The sequence below is a fragment of the Acanthopagrus latus genome, chromosome 2 (assembly GCF_904848185.1).
Source record: "Acanthopagrus latus isolate v.2019 chromosome 2, fAcaLat1.1, whole genome shotgun sequence".
Lineage (NCBI taxonomy): Eukaryota > Metazoa > Chordata > Actinopteri > Spariformes > Sparidae > Acanthopagrus > Acanthopagrus latus.
The window spans coordinates 23,296,837-23,323,469 of NC_051040.1; the positions used below are offsets into that span (position 1 = coordinate 23,296,837).

The 26,633-nt window shown below is 43.3% G+C and overlaps 1 protein-coding gene across 1 annotated transcript in view; it reads left to right on the top strand.

Annotated features, from left to right (window-relative positions):
* Positions 1-26,633, top strand: part of igsf11 (immunoglobulin superfamily member 11) — a 104,328-nt gene that overhangs the window by 8,655 nt on the left and 69,040 nt on the right. The window contains exon 2 of the mRNA XM_037117620.1: positions 22,036-22,065. Coding sequence (XP_036973515.1) covers positions 22,036-22,065 — 30 coding nt within the window. The remainder of the gene's footprint in view (positions 1-22,035; positions 22,066-26,633) is intronic.

Sequence of the window (26,633 nt, forward strand, 5' to 3'; positions counted from 1 at the left end):
AAGGGTGAGCAGCAGCTGAACTTGAAACCCTCTGCTTGTTGTCCTGACACTCACATCTGCTAATGGAGTGGAAACACAGAATACTGCAGAGAGAAGAGAAAAGAAGGGAACAAAGGGAAAAAGGGGGACAGATTCTCCTGCATTAAATATGCCCAGGGCTTTTCACAGCCATAGGTAATTCATAAACTGGCTGTTGGGGTAAAACGCTGCTGTTTTATTTGTGCCTTCATCCAGTTCAGTGTCTCGGCTCCTCACAATGTATTCACAAGAAACACATTTCGAGAGGCAGCAGGGTGGCGGAGAAGGGCTCAAGGTAATTTTTTGTTTTGTTTATCGGGTAGTTTTGACAATCGCACGCGTCGAGTCACCTGCTGACATCTGGGGACACGACGGCATAACTGAAGCTCATGTATGATGAGAAAAGGCCAAAGCTAGCAAAAGATTAGGTTATTGTTCAAGACGTCCATTACAGCAGTTCAAAACCGACTTGGTTTAAGGCTGCATTCAGACTTGCTCAGGTGGTGGTGATGCGAGGAGGGTTGTGCAGCCGTGTGGGAGGACACAACTGGGAGAGTGTCACTGTTTTGTCCCTCAGAGTGGCCGGTGTCTGACTCACAGCTTGGAGGCAACAACTTTTTCAGACAGGCTTTCTCTGTCCAGAACAAGTTTGCAGAGTATTTCTGCTCCCATGCCGGTGCAGTCTCTTGGCAGGACGATGATGTTTGAGCCGCCAGGCGACACAATAGAAACTCGGGGCAATTTGAAAGACCTCTGAATGTTTTTGCGTGTGTCTGTTTTATGGCCTATATTGTATTACCCTCTTCTTCCAAACTTTTATAGTAAGTATAAGTGTCCTTTTAATGTCCTAATGTAAACAGCTTGAACAACAACACGGTTGACCAGTCAGTCTGACTGCCAGCTTATCGATTGGTGTGTGTAGTGTGACGTGAGGTTGCGCCAAAAGTTGCCACCCACAGTCAAAATGAATGGGAGGATCGGTGGCGCAACGCGTGATTCGGTCAGAATGAGGCCTTAACTTTCAGGGTTTCCGGCGGGGAAATCAATCAGCGGAGGTGCCACTGACGGATAAGTCCAGCCGGTCAATGTGAACTTTTTACAGATCGCTGCCTGATTGTGACTGACCGGCCTGTGTGTCTTCCTTCCCTGTTGTGCTTTTATGTAACTTGTCCCCTGTGTCTCCAGATCCCGCCAAATACTTTGAGTACAGTGTTTTCATAACTGATAGCAGGGACGGTCAATGCTCTAAGCTCTAATGAACTGACCAAATTTCCGGACAATATAAACACGGACAGTTCCAATAAATCCAACTGTGTTATACTCTAAATGCTGGGTCAGCAGCGTACTTGAATGAAGCGGTACAGTGTCACTATCTGGTTAGTAATGACACCGAAATGCGATGTCCCTGCAGGAGAGGGAGACGAGCTCTCGGCGTGACACACTTTGGCTCTCAGTAAATGTGTGTTAACTGCCTCAGTCGCTCCCTGTAGGGAAGGTTGCGCGGCAGATCTCTGTAGTTTCATTATTAGTCCCTCTTTTGTACGGCGCCCCAGAGCCCCACACTCTCACTGGTGTTCTTCCTCTGCCCCCCGCCTCTGTCTCTCTATGGTGTCATTCTCTCCAAACACAGATCCAACTTTACTTTCTCCCTCTCTAGACCTATATTATCTCTCTACGTTTCCCTCGCCATCCCCTGATACCCTCTTATTTGTGCTGCATTGCTTCCCTTTACATCAGTGTTTTCCAATTTCATGCTCTTTCACTGTCTCCCTTTTTCAGCCTCTATTTCCCTCTCCTCCACACACTCCAAATTTCTCTCTCTCTCTCTCTCTCTCTCTCTCTCTCTCTCTCTCTCTCTCTCTCTCTATCACTCGCTGTGTCCACACACACACACACACACGGTCGACACACAGATCGACTTTCCAGGGATGAGGGTGAGACTGAAAAGTGGTCCCCGCGTGTTCTGTCCTTGCAGACAACGAATGAGCATGTCAAATCTGATGCATGTGAACAGCCAGGGAGAATGGCTAGCAGAGACACACACAAACACACACACACACACACACACACACACACACACACACACACACACACACACACACACACACACACACACACACACACACAGAGAGAGGACGAGAGAAAGAGAGAGCAAGGGAGAGAGATAGAGATAGAGGCAAGCAGGAGAGAGCCCATCTGTGAACTGTTACAGCAGACTTCACCTTAGCATTGTCGCTGTTGTATCCAATAGAACAGGAGGGGGCACAGGTGGGACTTTTACAAACTAGGGAACACACACTTGCACAGTTACCCACACACGCACGCACACACACACACACACACACACACACACACACACACACACACACACACACACACACACACACACACACACACACACACACACACATTCAGAGGCACTTTCAAGTTAATTTCACAGACATATGTTTGCAATACATGCACATGCACACACCAACATATTTAAAATCATTCCGAGTTGCTCATTTGTCCGCATAGCAGAGTGGCTCACACACACACACACACACACACACACACACACACACACACACACACACACACACACACACACCTGAGACCTCAAACACCTTTATAATAATGTCTCTCATAAATGTGCCCATGACAAAGTGTTAGTCTTTGCTTCATTTGAACTCCACAGCCTCTTTAGGAGAGTTTGGTGGTTCAGAGTGAGCTCAGTTTGGTGTGGGAGTTGTAGAATGGGTTACAGCTGGTTGCCACTTGCCATATTACATTTGAGGCACTTTAGCTAATGTTCTCCTATGGAGATACAGTGTGAGCAGAGGTAGGTTTGTTAGGGACTACTGAACAGGATGCATGGTTGTCAATGGGATTGAACCAACCCAGCTTCCAAAATAAATGTTGGCAGTGCATGTGTGGCTCAGGTGGTCGAACAGCGGTTTGTCAGCCAACTCAGCCAGGTGACACTTCACCATTGTACTGTTTGTAATATGAAAAGTATTTTTATTTTCATACATACATTATTTTCAAAAATGTATGGTATTCACAGTTTTCTTAAATGTACATTGCAAACATTTTTTTTGCGACGACTGACCTGGATTGAAGCTTGTTAAAACTTAAAATTAAAACTTGAATTTGTGATTAAAAAAATATATAAAAAGACTTGATCAGTGTTTATTTTGATTCCTACAAAGAAGTTTAGATACTGGTCTGGCCCTTACTCATACATCTTCCCATGACATGTCCCTCCAGCCCCTGAGCTGAAAACGGAGTAAAGCCCCTTCTCCCTGTTCTTCTCAGGGATGATCCAAATGACTAATTTCAATGATGTTTAAACTAAAAGTAAGAAATCCAGTGAAAATTAAAATTTAGCTCATTTATGCTAAAAAGCTTCAACATTGTCAGAAAAAAACAAATATTGTGCATATTACTAAATTGTTATTTTAGTTACCAACTTTATCCCCATTTTTCTCTCTACTTTTACTATTTACTACTGTGACATCATGCAGCTAGGGACAAAACCTGGTTGCGTTGGAATTTAAAAAGCGCGTAAAAAGAGTGTTTAAATTAGATTTCAAGCATCATAGCTTGATGACCCTTTGGCCACTAAAATTTGTTGAGGGCATTGTCTCAACTTTAATGGTTGATTAAAAAAAGAAAAAAACAGAATTTGACGAGCCCTGTTACATCCTGTGAGACCTGCTCCCTGTTGGCGAGCACATAGGCAGTGTTAGTCTAACAACAATATAAGGGGCATGGATATCAGGGGGCACCATATGCTGTGGTGCCCCTTCAACCCTTAATCCATGCCTCTACTGTCTTATCTGGTTGCCCTCTCTGACAGCCCGGAGAGCGGTGGTGGGGGCAGGGAAACACTGTCCAGTACGCTCCACACTGCTTTGTGATAGTAAAGTGCTCAATATGCAAATCCACTTGGCCCCAGATAGTTCTGCCAGAATATGAAAGGCCAAATTCGCCATTGCACACAAACACACACACATCAGAAGGCACGGATGTACCTACCCACACCCGCACACAATGACACAAACACACAACGATCCCTCACCCCACCCTCCCACACGCATTAATATCACGAGGATATTGTGCGGACTTAACTGATAATGCCAGATAGTAGTATTGTCACAGACCCCACTGACACACTATGTGTGTGTGTGTCCTATTTGTCCACTATCCTACAAAAAACCTTTTAAGTAGATCCCGGCTATCAGGGGAGCTTTAAATAAGTGTAACACAATAATGGATGCTAGTCCATGCACACGATAGCAAGGGGAGAGGGCATATGCACAGGAACACTCTATTTAGGAAAACCAAACATGGAGAAAAATGCTGACACTGACTTTGTTATGATATTCTTAGAAATAAGGTGATAATATGAACACAGCTGGGAAAGCAGCCTGACCCAGTGCTAATGAGCACACATACATATAGTGCTGTGAAAAAAAGTCATACTTGAGTAAAAGTAAAGACTTCTGCAAAAGGGAAAGTCACCCATGTGAATAGTGCTTGATTGAAAGGCTTAAAGTATCAGATTTTAAATGTACTTAAGTATCAAAAGTTTGTTATTGGTAAAAAAAAAAAAAAATCCCTGCACTGTAATTCTAACCTGAAAAGTACTTTACTCGAGTATTGTTCGGGTACAAATTCAAAGTGCTTTACTTGAGTATCTCCAGGAGTAAAAAGAACAATGTTTGCCTCCAAAATGCAGCAAAAAATACTTAGATGTGGGATAAAGTCTTGTTCATTTCTTCTAAACTTTTATGACTGTGTCTTATCTCTGTCATCATGGTGGCATGATTGGCAAAGTCAGCATCATTTCAGCGAAAGCTTTGGTGTCGTGTGTGCATCAAATGCAGTTTTACAGCATCTGAAATTAAGTAGCTCCCAAATAAACCTTTGCTTTGTTGCACTCAAACTCAGTTGTTTTATCACCAAGCTAAACCCTCCTTGTTGCCTTTATATGAACGAAGTGGCCGTCGCTTGGCTTCCTCTGATGGGCTGCGGCTGCTGATCCGTGCCGGCTTGTCTGCTAAGAGGTGATTTGTGAATATGGAACAATGTGTAAACTATTGAGCCAAGGCCTAAATCATCTGCTAAAACGGGCTTTGCCACAGATTATGTTTGTCATTTGGTCTGTGACCCTGGCTTATAGATTATAGATAGCTTTGGCTTTATTTGATCAGTTCACTGACACACGGGCGAAGATTTCATGTGAGACTCCATCTACATACACATACAAAGGTATCGACGGTGATATATCCAAGTCATAATTTATTCTATTTATCCTATATATCCTTTGACCCGTCTATCTCTTTCTGTTTTCTGTTCACTATGATTTGTCAGGATAATGTTGCTGGAGGTGTTTGCCTAGAAGGAGTTGACTGCTGTGTTTCTTTAAAATTCTTGATGGTATGTCTCTTCAGCATTGCAGAGGAAGGTCACGCTCCGTTGAGTGATAGTTTGGTGAAGGTCAAGTCACGTCAAGTTTGTTTACGCAGCCCCTCACCTCAACAAAATCTCAAAGGACTCTGCATTCACCACCAGGTCAAACCACTGGATGTGATAGTATCTGGAGAAAGCAGGGTGAAAAATATCCACTTGAAGCAGAGACGTTTATGAATACACACAGCAGAGAGGAAGGGAGCGAAATGAAGCGGCAACAGAAAGGCAGCTCTGGACCTGCTTTTCGGAGGCTGATTTCTGTGGTAATACTCTTTACATTAAAGTAAAAGAGGAGCGTGTCCTCCCAAGATAAAGACTGGATCGGATTTCAAGATTCCCGCAGGTTTATCGTCCTGAGGGAATGGTGGTTCTAAAGATATGTAGCTTGCTAGGAAATGCTCTGCTGCCTGCTAATTTCCTCCTGATTGTTGGTGACAGTCAGCCAGCACCCTGTGATCGGAAGCCGTGACAGGCTACATGAGGGATGGTGAGATCAAATAAATATGATTGCGGGGGCTTGTTTACTATTTATATGCTAGCCGAAGCTACAGTATTCTAAATCAGATCTGGCTCAAATTGGGAGCCAGTGGCGCTCAGCCCGTATGTCTGCAATTTGAATAAATTTGATCTTTTCATTTGATTTACTATTCGTGGAGCAATTCTTTGTACAAGTTGAAGGTTTTTAATACATGGCATGGTAGTACATAAACATGTGTGAAAGAGCTTTGTCTATAATGCATCATCAGACAATATTGTAATATGTATGTTATTCATCAGGATACTGTAAGCTTTACCAAAGGAAGCTGTTCACTAGGTTAGCTGACAAAATTGAAGTTATGATTCTAGATACAATTTCATAATTTTACCAAAATGTGACATATAAATAGGAAAAAGCAAAGGGCCAATCGATGAACCTTGTGGCACACCTAATTTTCTTCTCAAAATGATTAAATCTTAGAGATGTGTCAACGACTTTAAATAGAGACAATTTTGTACAACAGTGTGATAATTTAGATTCTTAACCAAGGTTATAAATAGTTTATCATGACATCATCAAGAATGATCCTGGTACTATGAAATGAAATGATGCGAAGGGTTACAGTTGTCAGCCGAAAAAAGAAATCAGTTAATTAGTAACAACTTTTCTGTCTAGAAATTCAGAATGAAATTAATGATATGCAACAGCTTGTTAATTATTAAGACATGAGGAAAGAGTATGAATCATGAGGAATTATTTGAAAAGTGCGATTTGTACGAATTTTAGGTGAAAAGGTTAAAAAATGAACTAAAATTATGTTGAATGTGGATAAATAGCAATGTTTTTCATTATGATGTGTATGTATCGTATTGCAGAGATCTCTACTGGTTTTATTTCCCCTGGTATAAACTCCTCTGGTCCCTGAGCTCCCAGTTTGAACAGCTAGTTGCACGGCTAGATGAGCTAACTGCTTCATGGCAGCTAAAGTTAGCTATTACTCCAGTAATATGCTGCCGACTATTTGTTTTGATTATGAATTTGACAGTTGTCCAATTTTTGCATATTGCACCTTTAAATAGATTCCCGCAGTATAATAAAGTATGATGCTGTGCTTTTGTTCCAGTGTTCCTACAAATAGACTCTCCTGGGGTAATTTGTTTATTGCCAGTTGCTCCAATGTACACACACACACACACAAATGCAAAGATGTACACATCCACACAATGTCAAACAATCCAATTAGCCGCCATCAAGTCAATTGGGGTAATTACCCAGAGACTATTACCGCATTTTCTCCCTGTGCACTATCACAACTGTAATTACGGCAGAGCAACAATGATGTGCAATTACGGCTCACTGTCACTGCTCTGTAGTGATGTGATGTCAGAAAAGACGGCTGACTGGTGCTGAAATGATAGAGAATTGCACTCTATAATATTGATAAAGATAGAAACCGCAGGGTGTTGGAAAGGGGCGAGCTCAGTCAGGGAGAGCAGGACAGAGAGCAGAGTGTATCCTCGTGGGGACCTGTGAGTCGAAGTCTGAAACCTTCATAAACATATCTCATAATCAATGGCAGAATATCAAGTGATCCATCTTCCCTGGCCTGTAAACGCTTGACATTTTCCCTTTATTAAAGCTGTGAGATGAAACGCAGGGTTTTAACGATGACATGGGATGATCAATGACTCCATTGTGCTCGGCTGGAGGGTGCTTTATTAACACGGGACATTGTCCCGTTCCACAACAATTTCTCCGTATTTAGAGGATGATTTCCTCATTGGTATTTGGGTCTCCTATGGCTAAAGTTGAATGCGTGGCTCTGAGTCTTTTGTGCATTGTAATTAAGGAGAATGGGGCGACGTCACGCTCTCAGGGTGGGTGTGAGATGGAGAGGGACAGAAACGGTGGGTGATGTAGCCGGTCGTTATTACTGTACCACTTGGCGATGAGAGAGATGTGGAGATGTGTGTTGCATATTGGAGCACAATGGAAAAAAAATACTCTTTGTTAAAATGAGAATGGTTTCGAATAGAAGGGGCCCATTGAGACTGCCATCGGTGTGCCTGCACAGCCACATGAGACGCCATTCACCATTGTTATAATAAAACACTGCTCAGATAAAGGCTCATGAATACAGGTTGCGCAGAAGAGCTGAAGCAGCCACTCTGTAACAGATTACACCGCCGCCATGCACAGCGGGGAGAAAAGAATGACTCCAGTTTTAATTAATCCTTGTTTGAATTAGGATGAAAAATTAATGCTGCGGATTGGCCGTGCAGATGAGATGAGGCGAATATGATACAGTGTTTCATAGCTGGTAATCAAAACATCACAGACACTGAGAGGCTGGGGGTGCTGGCGGAGCAAGAGCTAAACTCTTAAGGAACGTGTGTGGGAGGATAACCGGAGCCCAGTTGACTTAAGATGGAGAGGTTATAGTGAAGCAGAGAGAGCAAATCAGCCACACAGGCAGATTTCACACCTGGTTTAACAGTAAGTCTGAGGCTGCATCGGAACTGGAGAGCGAGGGAGGACATTTAAGTCTGGAGGATGGATGAAGAGGGCGGTGCAGGGTGTGGAGGACCGTCTGCTAGAAGTTTACTATCACTGCTTTTGCCAGTTACGTTCCGATGGAGGCGTAGCTGCAAGCGGGGTTACTTTTTTCTCCATTGAATGAAGTCCTTCATACACTGAGACAGGTGAAGAGAACTTTGACACTAGAGGCCGGGGTTCACACCCTGACACCCGTGTTAAAGATTGTGGTTTAAAGTATCAACCAATGAACATGCCTTATCTCGTGCTTCCTGACTTTTTCCAGTATTGATCGAAGCACCGTGAGTGCTCAGTGTAACATTAACCATCAAAGGGTTTAATCATGCCGAAGTTGTCACAAGCGGACGTCGTATTGCAAGAGCTGACAGTGTAATAGACAGCTGACAGCGTATTTATCACCTCCGGCTCGGCTCGCCTCGGCTGTGATGTGAACACAACACCTGGGTGAACATGCTAATCTTCTCTCCTTCTCAGGCGAGATGCTATGAGGTGTGTTGGAGTTAAGGCCGCTGGCTTGTTAATGTCTTTCCATCCGTCTCTGTCAGGCAGAACTTGAACATCATTCAGTCGGCTCTGAGTTCAGAAGAGAGACTGAAGTTAAAGCGATTTGAAAAAGCAATCGTTGTTTGACACACAAGAGGAAAAAAAAAAACAGAAAGGCAAACCTGTCCACTGGAGATGTGAAAGGAGTTTATCATGGATCATTAGCCAGTTTACCCGTGCTTAAAAAACCTGTGTATACACTCTGACATTGGTGTATGAGTGGTATTGTACTGAGGTGGTGCATTCTGAGTTTTGAATGGGCAGAGAAGGACATAGTAAGTTGATCTTCATCAGGTGGGCGTCGTAGATATGTACGTTACATATAGACCTAAATACAGTCAGTGCTCTGACTCCTCTCCTCTCCTCTCCTCTCCTCTCCTCTCCTCTCCTCTCCTCTCCTCCCCTCCTCAACCCAAAAAACATCTGGAGCTCACCACAGCCTAAATCCCTCTCTCTTAAAGCATTTAACACTAGTTTGCTTCGTGCAGTCCCATCATCTTCTGCTCTGTTCAGAGGGCAGAGGGCTCCTGTCAACCCAAATGTTTGATTTCCCCTCTTTTTCATTTCCTTTCCTCCTTCCCCGCTTGGGGAATTGTGAATGAATAAGAAAAAAAAAAAGAAACAAGTAAAATCGTTATTTTTACAGTTCATTTGCACTGCATTTTCTCTCCCTAGCCTGGTGGAGACTCAGGTGGGCATGTGTATTAATAGCTTTCCCCCGTTGGTGACGTCAGCTGAAATCACACATGCGCCTCTTAACACTCTGAGGTGTTTTATGTTAGTTAGACACGTCAGTCTCAGCAGTTATTTAGTCAGCGCTGTAAAGCACTTGTAAAATAAAGGAGGGAATCTTGTTTTTCTCTCCTCCTGCCTGCCTCTCTGCCCCCCTAGCTACGGCGTTTTCATGTTCATGTTCATGTTTGTGCTTGTGCCTCGTCTAACTGCTGCTAACCTGCTCTCTGCTCCTCAATCTCTCCCCGTATCTCCCTTTCTCTCCATCATTCTTCTCTTTAATGTGAGTGTCAAACAGTATTTCATTTCCCCTCTTTTATCCATGTATCCGCATGTGTCCATGTGACTGATTTCTCTCTCTCTCCTTCTCTCGCTTTCTCGCTGTCTCTGGCTCTCTCTCTTCATTAAATAAGGCCTGTATACTCTGCCTGAAAGCTTTGTGGGGTCCTAAATGCTAAATGCCAGTCTGTCTCTGCCAGGCGCCCGCTTAGTGCCTGGTCTCCTTGGTGATGAGACCGGCGATCAGGCCGTTCTGCACCAGACACTGAGTGGCTTGTGATTGAGAGCGCGCGTCTGTATGACTACGTGTGTGTGCGCGTTTGTGTCGGCGCACACCAGATTTTGTGTGCGTTTCACCCCTTATCTGTCTAAAGATGTGTACTGTATGTAAGGGAGGGAAATAAAAGCAGGGGCGCTACGTTGGACATGCATTCGCTGGCTCATTATCATGTGAATGCATTATGTTTCCTGTCAACATGCCTCTGCCAAACAAGGGGGCCTCTGTTCTCCCTGCCAGGGCTCAAGCGCCACAGCGGCCAGGCCCCAACGTGGTGCGGCGGTGCGCTGGCACAGTCCACCAGGAGTTTAGCTCCACAGACACTGCTGCTGGCCTCATCGCGATTCAGTCCATCTGTACTGGCATCTCAGCCGCCGAGGAATGAGTCTGCGGGAATGAGATGGGAAGACTCCATTCAGAAACATTGAATGGCTGATGGAGGGCTCGTTAGGGATCGGATTCAGATAACTGTGATATAATCCCTTCCCGCTTTGGTTTGATTCCAATTAACAAGGTCACGCTTTGATTTCCGACTCGGAGTAAGTTGATTCGATACCGCTTCGATTAGGGATATTTCAATTATGAAACCAGTTTCGCTTGAAAGAGGTTGTGAAAGAGCTACTGCTGTCAGTCGTGCAATGGACCCTCTAACCTGCATCCTACTAAATATTGATGTTTACATTAAGAATTTAATTCAGCGGTTTCAGAGATACATGGTTAAAATCTGCAGGGTACAGAAACACGTCTGTGGTTAAATTAACAAAACAAGACTGTCAGCATGCTTTCCAATTACAGCTACCTGCATTTGGCACTCGGCGGATGCTAATTTTAGACCCGCATCTACAGGAAGAGGCATGTTAAAAGATCCATGTCAGAATCTGATAATCTATATCTGATCACTGAAATGACAATCAAATTCAACATGACTGAAACATCTTAAATTGAAGAAAACAGCACTGCATGTACGAGCAGTTTGGCAGTTTGTACTCTAACCCAGCTTGGTTCAGCTCTGGCCTTGGCAGGTGACCAAGCTCACCTTCTCCAGCAGGCAGACCGGCCAAACATGACCGCCATCATGTCTGTCTGTCTGTCTGTCTGTCTGACCAGCCCCCGGGAGCAGAGTCTGGTCACTGTACTCGGTTGCCCTTGGAGATTGTTTGGCATGCTTGTAAATTTTGGCAGAGTTAATATAAGAAACAAACGACAGCCTTTGAAATGGGCAGACAGTTGAATTAACACTTCTTTGAAACAGTCAACAGTGTAAATATCTGTCTTTGTGATGTCATCATAGCAGTTATGACAAGGTACGCCTCAAATCAAAACAAGTCTTGAGTTATCTTAAATAATGGGTCAGCAGATATATTTTTTATCTGTATTTTTTACTTAGTTGTCCACAGATAGGGTAACATGATGTCCATCTTGTCCAAATGCCACTCCAGCTGATTCTGCTTTCCTTAATCGATTCCCTGAGATGATTCTTACAACCAAATGGGGGGAGACCTTCCCTGAAATCAAACCTTTGCTCTGAGGAGAAGATGGCCTTTGCCATTACCATCATCAGCTGACTAATGCTCTACAACGGTCTCCCTACATGTGAGCTGGGTCTCCAGCAGCTGCTGTGGATATTGACCTGGCTGACAGAGACTAATTCTTTGATACACAGGCGCAGAGTTAGAGGTCAGCCCTGTGGTCCGAGCTCTCACACCTCACTGGGACCAATTTAAAGGCCTGAATAGCCGAAGGTCCTAACAGCACTCATGCAAACCTGAGGTGTTATGAGGCTGTGTGTGCAGGGTTCCTCTGTGCATGTGTGTGTTAGGGCAGGTATATGTGTGATTGTGTTTGTGTGTGTGTGTGTAGGAGGAGGGCTTTGTATGCATGTGTGCTCATGCATGTGCGCGCTGCGCTCCAAAGAGCTTGTGCAAGCAGTATTGAGAAGCTTCAACCTGCACGTGTGAGAGATTGCATGCAGCTTGCACATACTTATTATGCATAAATGGGCGTTTGAATAACACCCATGAAGCCTGTGTGAAGGAGCATATTCTAGACAGATGCAGTTAGCCAGAAAATGGCTCCACTGTGGGAGTAAGTCTCATGTATTATGAAGACCACCAGTTTTCTGTCTCCGGTCTGAACTCAGGTGGAGGTGAACTGAGTGTCTGAAGTGGGTTTTAAAGGCTCGAGCCCTCCAGGAATAATTAATGAGGAATAAGAAACAGAATAACCCGGAGTCAAGTGTTTGGACTGAGCTTTGATTTGTTTGTTCCTACCCAGGATTAGCTCAGTTGAGGTTCAGCGGACCTGGCCAGCAGTGTTTCAGACTGAAGAAAAGAGAATCTTACTGCTTCCTGAACAAGATGATTTAGGAAATTACTTTCATGGGTTGGCAGGGTTGGTTCCCAAAGAAAAACTTACAAAAGCGGCTAAAACGACTAGTTTGTCCTTATTTAAGTCTTTTGTTTGTTACTACGCTTCTAATAATGCATACATCTCACAGAGTATGGTAGAGATTACCACAAACACTGGTGCATCTGCTGATTTCTCAGCAGCCTCACAGTGAGCCCAAGACTCCCGGAGGTGACTGGTCCGGGACAGGCAGGGCATGAAACCTCCTGAAAACTGCAGGTAGTTTTGAGCATAGTGTATTTTGTAATCTATTTTGAGCATTTTATTCTTTCCTCTGTTAAGAAATTACATCACAATAAGCAAAAATACCAATGTAGGCATGGCATTTCTAATGTGGATGAAAATATGAAAACACATTTTCACGCTGCTCATGAAAATGAGCATATCTCAAAAACTAAAATTATTCTGTAGATCAAATAAGCTGAGGAGTGTTAAGAAAGATTTAGCTTGTATTCCTACATTTAAAATGATTTTGGATCAGTCAGCTTTTTTAAATGTCACAGAACTAAGCTAAGCACCTTCTTTTAGTTTCCGACGTGAGATGGAGGCCCAGTTGAGAGAGAATATGAAAATAATCTGGCTACATCCACTTGCAGATTGACTGTTAAACGACCTTCTGATAAAAAAGCATATGTGACTCCACTAAGTTGGCTCCGGCAGTCTCATGCTGCAACATATCTGTGCCAGACGGAGCCACTTTAACGGCTCCCATTTCTTTCACACTTATTCCAATTAAAACGTAACTTGTGATTAAAGGACAGCAGTCTGCCTGGTGATATGTACAGCCGTGTGTAAGCGCCTTTAACCGAGAGAGATGGATACAGACAATGTGTGTGAGTTTCGTGTCATGTGTTCGCCGTTATCTTTGCTTAACTGTGTGTTTGTATATGCACATGTGTGAGTGTGTGCATGCGCTTTCATTATATTGGCTTATTGGACGTCTGCGCCAGCACTTCTCAGTTCACACTTGGGGTTAATTGACCTCTGGAGACGTTTCTCTCCGCAGCGATAATGAATGTGAGGATGATATGATTATTCTGCATTTGCTCTCGAGATTTGTAGGAAGCTTTGAGTTCTGTCTTTTCTTTCTTTCTTTCTTTCTTTTTTTTTTAAATGACACATTTGAACGCTTCATCTCTCATATTTCAAATCTTTCTTTGAAGCCTGTGTCAGAAATGTTGCCATGAGATTGCCGGTGTCACTGTTTTGCAGTGTGGAGGGTTTTTAAAAATCGATTTAAGACAGGGCTGCAACAAATGGTTATTTTCGTTTTAGATTAGTCTGCCAATTATTCCGAGGATTAATTGAGAAGGTCAAAATTTCAAAGAACCAAAAGTGACTTCCAATGTCTCTTTTCATTCAAACAAACCATTTTTTACATTCAAGCACCTAGAATAAGCAATTGTTTGACATTCTGCTTGAAAAATTACCTAAATAATAAATTAATGATCAGTGTAGTTGGCAATCAGTTTTATTTCCATCGCCAATCGATTGATCATTGCAGCTCTGTTTAAAGAAGGGTGTTGTCGGGTATTTAAGGTATTCTTTCCCTAATGCCAAAAACACATTCAAAGTGGCCAAACTGCACCCCGTTTAAACAAACTGCAGCGCTGTTAATAAATCAAGCCGACATGCGTGCACTTAGACGGCCTACAAACGTAATTATTTTCAGGTAGCACGTTTCCCTCAAAATAAATATCCAGTGTTTTGTGGCAGAACTCTTCATTTGTTTTGTTTCATGTGCAGATGAATATTATATGAGCAATATTAAAAGGTCTGATCATCAATGATTAATAGTCTTTGTGCTGTAATGTAGGTTAGGGCCCAGGAGGCAAGCAAGCTGGAACGTAAAACAAACAAATCATTCTCCATAAAGGAAAACATCTTTTAACACCCTCTCTGCTGCAGCCTGCATCGTAATGACCTGTATTCCCAATAACAAAGAGAGCTGACGATGAAAAATGATCAATGCGGTGAAGTCATGAGGGGGTTTTAGATACTTGTGTATACATTTGTTTGCAGCAATCTCAAGGACAGCATGTGTTCTCCGATGTTAAACACACACGCGCGCACACACACGGGGGAGCAAGCGGGCTCACTCTGAGGCACACACACACACACACACACACACACACACACACACACACACACACACACCTACAACAATCAAAGTGAGAAAACTAATGAAGCCTTTCAGAAACAAACAACTTGATTAAGACTCAGGAGGGGAGAGAATCAGGTGTGAACACCGTGGGTCATGAAATCATGTGTGAACGTATGCCAGGGATGTGTTTTTTAAAGATGCAGTTTGTGCGTTTTTTAAGATGCGCGTCGTCTCCAGAGGGAGAGTTTTTGGGCATGTTATCTCCAGCGCCGCTGCTGCTCACTACCTGGTGAGCATCTTCTGGCTGAACACGCTGGCAGGAGAGCCGAGCGGAGGTTCGCCTCTGGGAGACACGGTGTTGCCTCCTTGAAGCTGCATTTCTTCGCCGTCCACTGAGGACTTTCTCCTCCTTTGCCTTTTCTCTTCTCTCAGACGTGCAGAGAGCTGTGAATGAGGCAAGACTAGAAGGACATTTCGGACTCAGTGTTAGTGATTTTCGCAACAGTAGCGTATGGGAAACAGAAGAGAGTGACAATTTAAAGATATTCAACTTTGTGCAGCGCTTGCGTATTTAGCAATGAAATCTTCAGACTCTTGTTGTCACCGTGCAAGCCGTGTTCTCAGGAATGCGGGCCAAACTGAAGGCGCCCCGGCGTGATTTGCTCTATTGGTGTCACTGTGCTTTTAGAGGTAGAGTAACGAGCTGGGTGAATCAACATCATTATGCTACAAACGGAGAGAAGGTTCAAAGAGCTGGAAGGGGGCTACAAATAATACGGACAAGAGAGCAAGAGATTTCAGGAAAGTTGTTGGATTTAAATCAGGCACAGCGTAGAGACCTGCTGTCAGAAACCTTCTCAGCGTCCAGCTAACCTCAATGCGATCTCTGTTTTATTTCTTGTATTTGGTAGCTGAACGGACTCCATGTGCGGTGTTGCAGCAGATTGGTTCAGGGATTTCCAGGAGTGATTTGTTTTAGAAGGGAGCATCAGTTTGTGACTGTCAGCCTCATTTAAACCTGTGTTAATAGGCGTTTGAGTCACTCCGATGCAGCAGCAGGGGCTGAATTTGGATTTGTGAGGAGAAGAATACTGTGTCATAAGGTTCCAACAAAAATTGTAGACATAGTGTTACTGTGGATGTAGTAACAGCTGCACTGTTTCTACAAATATATCTTTTTTTACTGCTGTACATCAACCAAAATCCATCCACCACCTCCTTCAGAGGTTGATATCTCATGTTGAATTTAACTCAAATCTAAAATGACATTTTATTTACTCATAGATAATTTGGGTGACGCGACTTGTTTTGATATATTTGAAATGCCGTGAGACCTCAAGACAACAAGCAGTGTGATAATCTGCTTGATGTGCTGGAAATAAAGTGTCATAATTCCTCTGAGGAAGGAAAATGTACGATCGCCTTGTAAAAATTTACAATTTTGCTTAAAAAAGTTAATGTACCGGCAGCTTTGACGGTGCTGGACTCGTCCCAAGCACGGCTGCATTTTCCACTGATGATTTCACCATATAATCTTTCAATCTGTGAGCAATAACTTCTGTGTTTGCTTTGCGGAAAAGCATTTAAGTTAAAAAGGCTACCGTGAGAGCACAATGCCATATCCAAAGATTAAAATAATTCATGAGGTAACCGCTGTGGGGGGCCACGTGCAGATTGCGCACGGCCCCTCTCTTGGTTTGGAGACACAGTATCGATCCTGCTGCTGTGTGGTGGCCACAACAAAGTCAAAGAAAAGGAGAACCTACTTATACAACTGTTTTGTCAGCGTGAGACACGGTGTCTGAAAGTGGATGTGTGGACAGGGTGCGATGTGGATGTCAGGAAGCGGAGCTCAGACCCAGTTGAACTTCTGGGCAGCAGAAGCAAGCGGTGAACACACTGACATGATGAAGACACAATACATAATTTTAAGCGTGGCAAACTTATAAGCAAATAGTTGTTTATTTGCAAATCTGGAGCAACAGTAGTCTCTTTTATTCTCTTTTCACTCTAAAAACATCTATCTATTGAGCAGCTAAATGCTACTAATGACCAGCTGGTTGCTATTTGCTTTTGGGCAGCTAGTGTAAAGTGGGTTTTTTTGTTGTAAACAGCTGTCTGCTGTGCTGATGAGAGTGGGGAAATTGAATCATTCTGAGAAATTTGTGGGCCAAAAACGGAAACAATGAGCTAAAGGAAGCTCAGACGCCCTTCAGAGCTGAGGAGTTACACCTGTCGCACACACATTGAATCCATTGTTAATGTATAAATATTGTTCAAGCACAGCCACTGTTTTTTGTTTGTTTTTATTTTAAATTTCTTGATTTAGATTCCATCTGCTTCCAGCTCTGAGCCGTCATCCTCCCAATTTAGTTTCTCACTTCCCAAATGCTGCGTGCATCGCTGCGTTTCTTCCTGCGGAGTGCTTCCCAAAGTCCGAGCGAAACTGCCAGGGAACTGCAAGTGAGCGGTCACCAACATGTAAACACAGTAAACACAGAGGCAGATGTTTGAACCGAGAACAAGCGCGCATAGATTAACACAAACGGCGATGTCAGACAGACGGAGACAGAGTCACAGAGAGGTTTGTGATAAGTGCCTGTCAGTGGTTTTTTTTTTGTTTTTTTTCCTCTTCTTTTTCTTTTACTTGTGGTGAGAAAGAGGGGGGCAGCTGGGATGGCTTGGTCTCCATGGAAACTGACATTCCCTTGTAGGTGCTTGGCAGCCACCGCCAATTGTTGTGCTTGGGTAATGGTTTGAATTTCTCCGTAAAGTGCCTCAGAGGTTGAGATTAAATTCAACCTGCTCGGGGTAGACTCACGCGGTGACTAATCACACCGCTTTTAGAGTGAAGGAAAGAAAGAGCTTAGTGGCGTTCAGACAGCCTGTGATCATGTGTCGGATGTTTATTTTAGCGCCATTGTTCTTGGCTGCCATTCGCTCTGTAAAATGTCACTTTCTCGTTCATTATAAAGCACCTCTTGCGTCGATAGTCACCGATTGCCCTTATATTCCAGACAGAACGAGGAGGTGTATCCCGCCGTCATTACAGTGGTCCCTTTGGTACAGTCCGACACTGTTGCTCCGACCATACTCTATGTTTGCGTCATTTGTTTTCAGAGGCAGGAACTTCTTTCTGTCAGATCTGTTAACAGCTTGTTTCTCTCTTTTGTTCCTACACCCCCCCTTCCCCTTTCCCATGAGCCTTTGCTCCAGCTGGCAGACCTATCTGAACAAGCGCGGTCAGGCACCGCTGCTTAACAACTGATGAAATGATTGTTCTCCTCCGTCTCCAAGTGCAGAGCACTTAAGCCGGATGCAGCAGGTAGTGCGAAGGCCTGCTGTTGATGGGCCTGTGAACGTCAACGGCTGAAAAGAAAATGTCTGCCAGCTCAGGCAGAACATATGAACAATTACTACTTTGTGCATCATTGAGAATCGGAATCAAATTTGCAGACATTGGTTTACCTTAATAAGCAAAAGGCCTTTTTTGTAGTTTGGGCTGCTGCTGTTGAATTTGATCTTGTCCCACATAAAGGGGGTTGTAATGGGATTCCTTACTGAGCAAGAGCATGAGTCTTTGCTTCCAAGATCATGAGCAGAAAGATTCCCTTTCAATGTGTAGTGGAAGCCAAAAGCAGAGGTGTCCAGACTGAAGCTTGATGGTGGATCATGGGACAAAGGCAAGCACCTGTTGAAATGTGTTGTTAAGATGCCAACGCTCCTGTGACTGACTGAGAGAATCATTCTGCTCAACATGCTCATGAAACACGCTGGCTGAACACTCTTTATTCTGTTCAAAATAAATGTTTTCTTTTTAAATAAGAACCATGGGGTTTCATGTGTTTCTTTCACTAACCTTATTCACGCGGCGCCCATTGCCCCCTGATATCATGTTCAGGGTGGTTATGCTGCTGTTTTCCAAGTTGCAAACTGGATAAACATAGAAACTCTCATAGATAGCAAAATTGTTATCATTTTGCCCTCTCATGACTGAAAAGATGATAGTGAACATCTGTAGGGACATGGGGCCATCTTTCAGGGTAAAACATCATATTAGATGACCTGCTAGCTTATGTTAGCCTTCAACCACTTCCTAGCTAACACTGCTGTTTGATTACATTAAGTTCATTTCACTTTCAGGTTTTAATGAATTCATCCAAGATGTACGTTGATATTTCAGAATCAAATTTACACCTTTCTTATCGTGTTGTGTAACACTATTGAATGTTAGCTAGAAAGTGGTTGAATGCTAATGTTAGCTGTATAGCAGAATCAAATGTGTTTTCCCTTAAAGTAAGACCTGATGTCCTTCCACATTTTCACTATCCATTGTCTTTTCAGATGCTGCCCAATCAGGAGGCCATGAAATTATAACAATTTGTCAGATTCCCCACCTTTAAACAACTCGTAACCTGGAACACAGCAGTAAGCTATGACATTTGAGCTTCCCAACCCGAGCGTGGTGTCAGAGGAACATGGTTGAATGAATTAATATGCCAAATGGATACAGAACCCAGTGCTGGTTATGATAGGGCCAAATAAGTTTTGTTCCTAAGATTCAAAATATGTTGCACACTTTTTTGGAAACCCCTGGCATGAAGTCCCGCATGAACAGCATTGGCATTGTGTGTGTGCAAGTAGCTGATTGTAAGGCTTATTTGTATGCCACAGCAGCTGCTGTTGTTTCCCCGGCTCCTGTGGCCTGGGTGGTCAGTCTCAGTTCAGCCTGAGGGAATCAAAGGTTTTCCTGCAGGGGACAGATCGTAACTGCCAATGTCTCCTCTTTTCACAGTCCTGTGAATGGAACGACAGTGCAGGACAATAAAGCAGTGTTCTGCATGAAAAGAAAATGGACTGATTGTTTGAAACTGTAAAAGTATATTAAAGACTGGTTTATTTACTCCGCTTGTAAATCGTGAGATCTGAGGAAAGTAAGTCCTGAGAAAGTTCTGTTATTTAGGAAAGTGAAGAGATAAAAACACACACCTAAATGTACGTTTTTTTTTCCCCCAGAGAAGCCATGTCAAGTGATTTCGTCCAGGCAGAATGCTTTTATCACCGATGATAACACTCAAAGCACTTTTGGGGAATGTGAATCTCAAACACTCACTGTGGCTCAGCGAAATGTCACTGATCAACCGGCAGCCAGCGCTGGACCATCCCACAGAGTGCCTGTTATCAGGCAGCAGATGTAGCGGGCATCTGTTCAGACCAATAGAGAACACGGTCTGTCATCCTGCAGACATGAGCTGGGTTGTCCAAGTGCAACCACGTCAGACTGGAAACCAGTAATTGAGGGCAGAGTGGTTGGGGGAATTGGGGAGAAAATGTTGTTTTGGAGAATTTACTACTGGCAGGGTTGGTGGGCGCAGCTTGGCACTGGGAGGCGTATAAAACATTCATTCATATTCCCAGTCAATCTATTATTTATTATGTATCAAAATGATGATGTAAACAAATCTACAAAGTATTTTTCTGTTCTGTCCTCTGTGTCCTCTGCAATTTTGCAATTTAACAATATATTGCAAGTGCCCTCTCAGTGACCTCTATTGTGGACTTTGTACTTTGATAATGCGCCAGTCACATGTAAGCTGCTACCACGCAGAGGTCAAATACAAAAAACAAAAAAAAAAACCCAACAACAACAAAAAAAACCAATTTGAACTGGGTGTGTAAAATGAAAATAAGAATGCAACAGAATGCAATTGTTTGCAAAAAAGTCAGACCAAAACTCCAAAACGTGTCTTCAATGTTTTAGAAGAAGGGTGGTAGGTTGATTGCTGCCCATTTGAATGACGATTTTGGTTTAGTTAAAGGGCAACTCGGTATAGTTCCTCCAGTGATGTCACTTGATGGCTAAGTTCTATTGTAGGAAATCTAGGCACCAGGTTTTGAGACCAGTCCATGGTCTAGCATTCAACCCCTACAACACTTTTAAACTCAAAAACATAAAAAAAAAAAATAATAAAAAAAGATCAGAATCAGTGCAGCAGAATCAGAGAGATCCCTTTTTTATTCCACACATTCTTCTTCCTTTATGACATCCACAATGCAACTTAGCCACTGAGTGACTGTGAAAATTGGTGGCGTTACCCTTTAAGGATGTCAAGGTAACCACTGATCTATGCGATGCACTGGTCTGAGGAGGTATAATCTCTGTCAGCGGGGTAGAGGGCGAGGGGTTCACGCCATGAACCCGACTATGTGGTGCTGTCAAGAGCAACTGCAGCCAAACAAATGGAAAGGCACTTTGAGAAGAATGACATGCCAGAAGATAGCCAGAGCAGATGAGCTGCCATTAGCTCTGACATACGACAGCTGGACAGCAAACACAAATAAACAAAAGCTAGCTTCGTTATTATCTGTAATTTTCTTGCTGGTACAGCAGCAGAATGAAATGCGGAAATACTGGTGTGCTCCTCTCCCAGAGACCCTCGTCAGACAACCTCGTCGAAACAGAGGCGATGTGCATGCAGGAGCTCAGTGAGTCCACAGAGTTCCAGACTAGTCAGATGATGAGTTAAAATGTATGTCGGGCAACTGTGAGCAAAATTAACCAAAAGTGATATAGTTTACCTAGTTTTACAGCATTTGCAGCCTGTCAGATGCAAGTCAATGGGGTCACAACTTGCTGCGCAAACACATAAAGGAATACTTTTGTCTGCGTTGTGTGTGTGCACGTGACATGTCTTTCGCACATGTGTTTGTTGACTCTTTTTTTTTGTGGTTATGCATGCATGCACAATAATTACTTTATGCTCAGTGCCAGAGACGGATTTAATTAACTGTCCCCTCTCAGGGTAGATAATTAGTCAATAGCACACACACACACACACACTGTACACACACAGAGAATAACATCAATGTGTTGTCCATCCTAACAGTAAAGCTGAGACTAGACTGTACTAACAATTACTTGCTGTTGCAGGAACATAAAGCACACGTCTTGAGCGACACGGCTCAATAGGCAATTACAGAGGAGCATGAGGAAAGCTGCAGACAGGAGCAGAGCATGGTGTGGGTTCTACCTGCCCACAGAGACAAGCTAATGTTGTTGATTTTACTTTAAATGGCTTCATCAGTGTGGCGGCACACTATATGATTTTGCTCCGCCTCACTGGTGTTAACTCAAAACGCAGCAGTAATTATATTTTCTTCTTCTTCTTTTTTTTTTTTTTGCAGGTTCAAGGTTTGATCTACACACAGGGAAAGGTAAACAAACAAAGTCTTTATCTTCCTTCCGTTCTGCTTTGTTCTTACTCTGCTGTTCTTTTTTTTATGCATGCATAGGGATACAGGATGATTAGCAGGCATTAGACTGTAGTTATGTGTGTGTTTGCGCTGTGTGTGTGAGTGTGTGGATGGATATCGAGGCATTATTGGGGAGATTTGTGGGCCACTTTGTCGCTGTTCTCACTGCGTGCTCGCACACACAGTTAGTAGAGCCTGTTATGCTAATCACAGTGAACATAAAACGTGGATTAGGGTTGTCTTATAGTATCAGCCATAATCACAAGCAAACATCTCCTGAAATACTCCGGCACAAAGGCACCTGCTACAGAAAATATCCCGCCTCTAACGACTGGCAGGAGGTTTCTCCCAACTGATTTTTACTAAACCACACAAGAATAATTCTCCATTTCATCTCCCTTAATTTGTTTTTAGGATGACAATTAGTGCTGTTTTGGGTTTTGCCATCTAGGCAGGATTTGATCGTTATGGCGATGGTGGACCTACAGCTCTTTTTGGTCTATTTCTGGCAGATGGAGTCTGTAACGGTTTATGTCTGCGGCCTCCCCTCTGTAGATCCCAGAGTATTTTAGTCCAGAATAATCCCCACCATCTGCTGTCTCCTCTACTACGTTTTAGTGCTCAGTATCTCTGCCTCTATCTGTCCCTCTGGTTTATTTCCTGCTGCATTTCCTCTTCTTGTTTTCTCTGTATTTTACTGTCAATCCCTCCCAGCTGCATTTTCTTTTTTTCTTTTCTTTCTTTTTTTTTTTTTGTGATGCCTCTCTTCCTCTCCCATTCAGGCTCTAAACTCAGTCTCCATCACCATCTTCAATGCCAGTCCAACTGCTCCTCCTCTCTCATGGGTCTTAATTTCCCCCCGCCCACTTTCACATAATCTCTTCCTCATAACTTCCTTTTAATATACGCCTCCCCCCCCGCGCCTTTTTGTAAATCTCTGGATGTCTGTACATGGTCTGCTCCTCAGTGTTTCTCTCTTTATCCCTCTCACTGTCTGTCGACACATACACGCCCACGCCAACCACTCTCCACATGCTGTCAAATCCTAATCTGGGCTTCATGAACACAGACTACACCCCCCGGATTCTAATGTGAAAGTCCTAAAAATCCACCCCCATGGGAATGCATGGAGCTACATGTTGTGTGTGCAGTACTTCAGCAAAACTACTGAGCAGGATTTGATTGCACTGGCTCTCCATAACTCCGTGGCACTGTCCTATCAAAAACAATCAACTCCGTGAAGTAGTAGTCAATGAGCCGTAACACAACATCCTAATACAGCAGTTTTACAAAGCCAGATGATACGTCAGACCTACCCTGAAAAACGCTTTTTACATAAGCAGCCATATTGGGTCATTTAGTTGAAGAACCTCTCCATTAATGTTTTCAGACACAGACAGAAAAGTGTGTCTGACTTGCATCACACTTTTGCAGCCAAGAAGGCACCCATTCCTTCAATCACGCTCGTATTCCTGCCTCTTAAAATCAGATTTTCAGCGAGCTCCTGGAAAAGTCACACAATGAATGTGAGCACAGCTTTGTAGTCATTCATCATTCTATGCAGCGAAGCTCACACATTCACCTGAAGGAACAAGAAGAAATTGAAATGTTTTTGACTGAAGGTGGATTTTAATGTTATTGACACAGATGTTTGGTACAAATTTAATTTCCGTCAGACCACATGTGTCCAATTGTGTCCAATCCTTTTCCATTTGTCCTGTCACACAGTAACTCTGTAAAGGGTAATTCATTGTCATACATTAGCATGCTTACGACAACACATACACTTGACAGTGGTTTTAAATTTTGAGGATTACATTGCTGCGTTAGAGCTCTTGTGTGCGGTGCAACCTGTTTTAACTGAGCTGTGCGTAAAGGCCACTTAGGGTCGCTCACTCAGAACAAAACAAAAATCATGAATAGTTTCATATCAGTGGAGTTGTTTTCTTTTACTGTTAATCAGCCACCTTTGCCAATGAAAAACGTATCTACCTGCACTCACTCGCCACCTCCCTTCCTCAATCTCTGAATATCTCCAGGAAACCAAATGAAATGCACAGGTACCTTGAACAAAATGCCTAAAAAATATTTAGGATAATGCAAGTACATACCGCAGCAAAATATACGACCAACATCTAGTTGTTTTATGACATTTGAATGCAGGAATGTTGCATATTATAACTTTACATTATAGCTTGGTAAACTCCGGACCGAGGAAGGCCAGAGACAACTACCTGCAAATCTTTGCTGGCAATGCTGCTGACATATGCGGAAGATCTAACAGGCTGCCAGCTCATTCACGCTGCTTGTTGTTACCTTGTAGGAGCTGTAGTTTATGACAGAGAATTACAACTACAAAGGAACTTAACAGACACTGCCAAGCGTCTTTAATCACCACTCTACCTGGGAAATCAAACAGACAATTTCACAAAGGGTGAAAAGTTGATTGCATTATTTTATTTTGGAAAACTTATTTCATGCAGAAATTGTATGGAAATTATAAGATCTGATATAATATGAAAAATATTGTATCTTAACACAGCAGCAAAAGTAGCTATGATGGCTTGCTTGGAAAAAAAAAAAAATCTCATTTGAAATAGAGAAAGCTCTCATCTTCCTCTACCAGTACCACTAAGGTGCCAGGGGAAGAAGCACTTGACTCTCTGCTGCTCCGCTGCAGTTGTTCTCTGGCAAATGGTACATGACTACTGCAGAGATCCTCAAAGTGTGCATGTCTGTATCCCGCCTTCTCCTCTGCCCTCCTCTCCCAGACTGCTGCTCTCAGTGAGGATGAGCTCTTTGTCAAATTAATACAACCGAGAACATGACACCAACACTTGTCTCAGCGCAGAGACACATGCGTTTGTGACATTGATGATCTCCCTGGAGAGGAATTCGGCGTGCTTCAGGGTACAAGGGTACAAGGTTCTGCTCCTTGATATGTTCAGTTTATGCCCCTAAGTGGCTCCAAACAACGGCAGTGACAACATTAGCAACCAAAATACAGACAGGTATGACATCAGCACTCTGGTGACATGGCTGTCAGCCATGTACAGCACATTTTTGTCCCAGCACACAGCTGGATTAACAATGACTGAATGGATTAGTGAGTGTGTGTGTGTGTGTGTGTGTGTGTGTGTGTGTGTGCGAAAGCGAGATAGTCAGACAGAGACAGAATGATAAAACACGGTGGTGACTCCTGTGTCAAGTGGGTATTTGATAAAGCCGGATACCTTAAACAGATACCGATAATACCCCGAGATCATCATATTTTGGCGCGGCCGCGAGTGACATCACAAAACCATGCACTCCTCGCGCACACGCGACCTCACACGCGTGTACACCCGCGGCACTGAGCAGGCCATATCCTCGTCATCTGCCCCAAATCCATTAAGGCGAGGAGTCACAACCTCATCCATCCGCTCCTCTCCCTCAATTTCCTCCTCTTCCGCTTCCTCCACTCTCATTCTTTCCCAGACATCAGGTCCCTGCATCCTCTGTATAGCTCGCCTGCAATGACACGAACGCAGACAGTTAAACAGCGAGATTAAGCATGTAGGTGTTCGCAACCTCGTGGGCGCTCGCGGCTGAGCTTTTATAAGTGGCACCCAAACAGCCAGGCTCTCTGTACGCCACTCAGAATGACGAATGTATCAGCGCTCATCGTTTCACAGTCCTCTGAGAGCAGCAGAAGCAGATGGAGATAACTACAGCTAAAGCTAATCCAGAAGTCTTCTTGTATGAAAACGCCTGCATCCTGAGGCCTAAGGCCATAGTTGTCCCTTAAGATCTTTTCTTTTGTGTCTTCAATATAATGTTCATACAATTTGAATCTGCATGGATCACCCCCCCACAGTGTGGAATACATTTGAGCCCTTAGATTAACCCCTTCATAGTGTGAAATACTTTTTAACATCTCAGTGCTTAGTATAGACAGTGCTGTGGTGCTGTGGTGCTGACACTGAGTGAGTCTACGGAGGGTTAACCATGGATTTATTAGAAGAGCTCATAATACAAGAGTAATGTTGTGAAATAAATCAAAACTAAAACAAACTTGTTATTGACGAATAAATTGATTTATAGTGCAAAAAGTTTGTATTAAGTTTGATGCTCATTAGGACATTTCTTTAAATGTCAGTTGTGACAGATAGTAATAATAATGATGATAACGATAATAATCATTATGATTGTGTCACAATGTTTACTGTGATGTGGTCTGTGGTGGTTAATTATAATGGAAAATCTCACACTCTATTTTCAATACATTCAGTGAACGCTGGTGACGGCAGACACAGAGAGGGAAGGGCAAAGTAGATAAGATTAATTCGCCCTAGCCCTTTATTTCTTCTGCTGATCCGAAAAATGATCCAATCCGCGACTCAAAACCATGATACCACTCAAACCATGAGTTTTAAACCGTTACGTATGCGTGTGTGTGTGTGCTTGTGTCAGCATTATGCGTGTGTATGACAGTCGTACGATTGCCAGCTGGGCCATTTATGCTATAACTGCCTCTCTGCCGCTGTAAA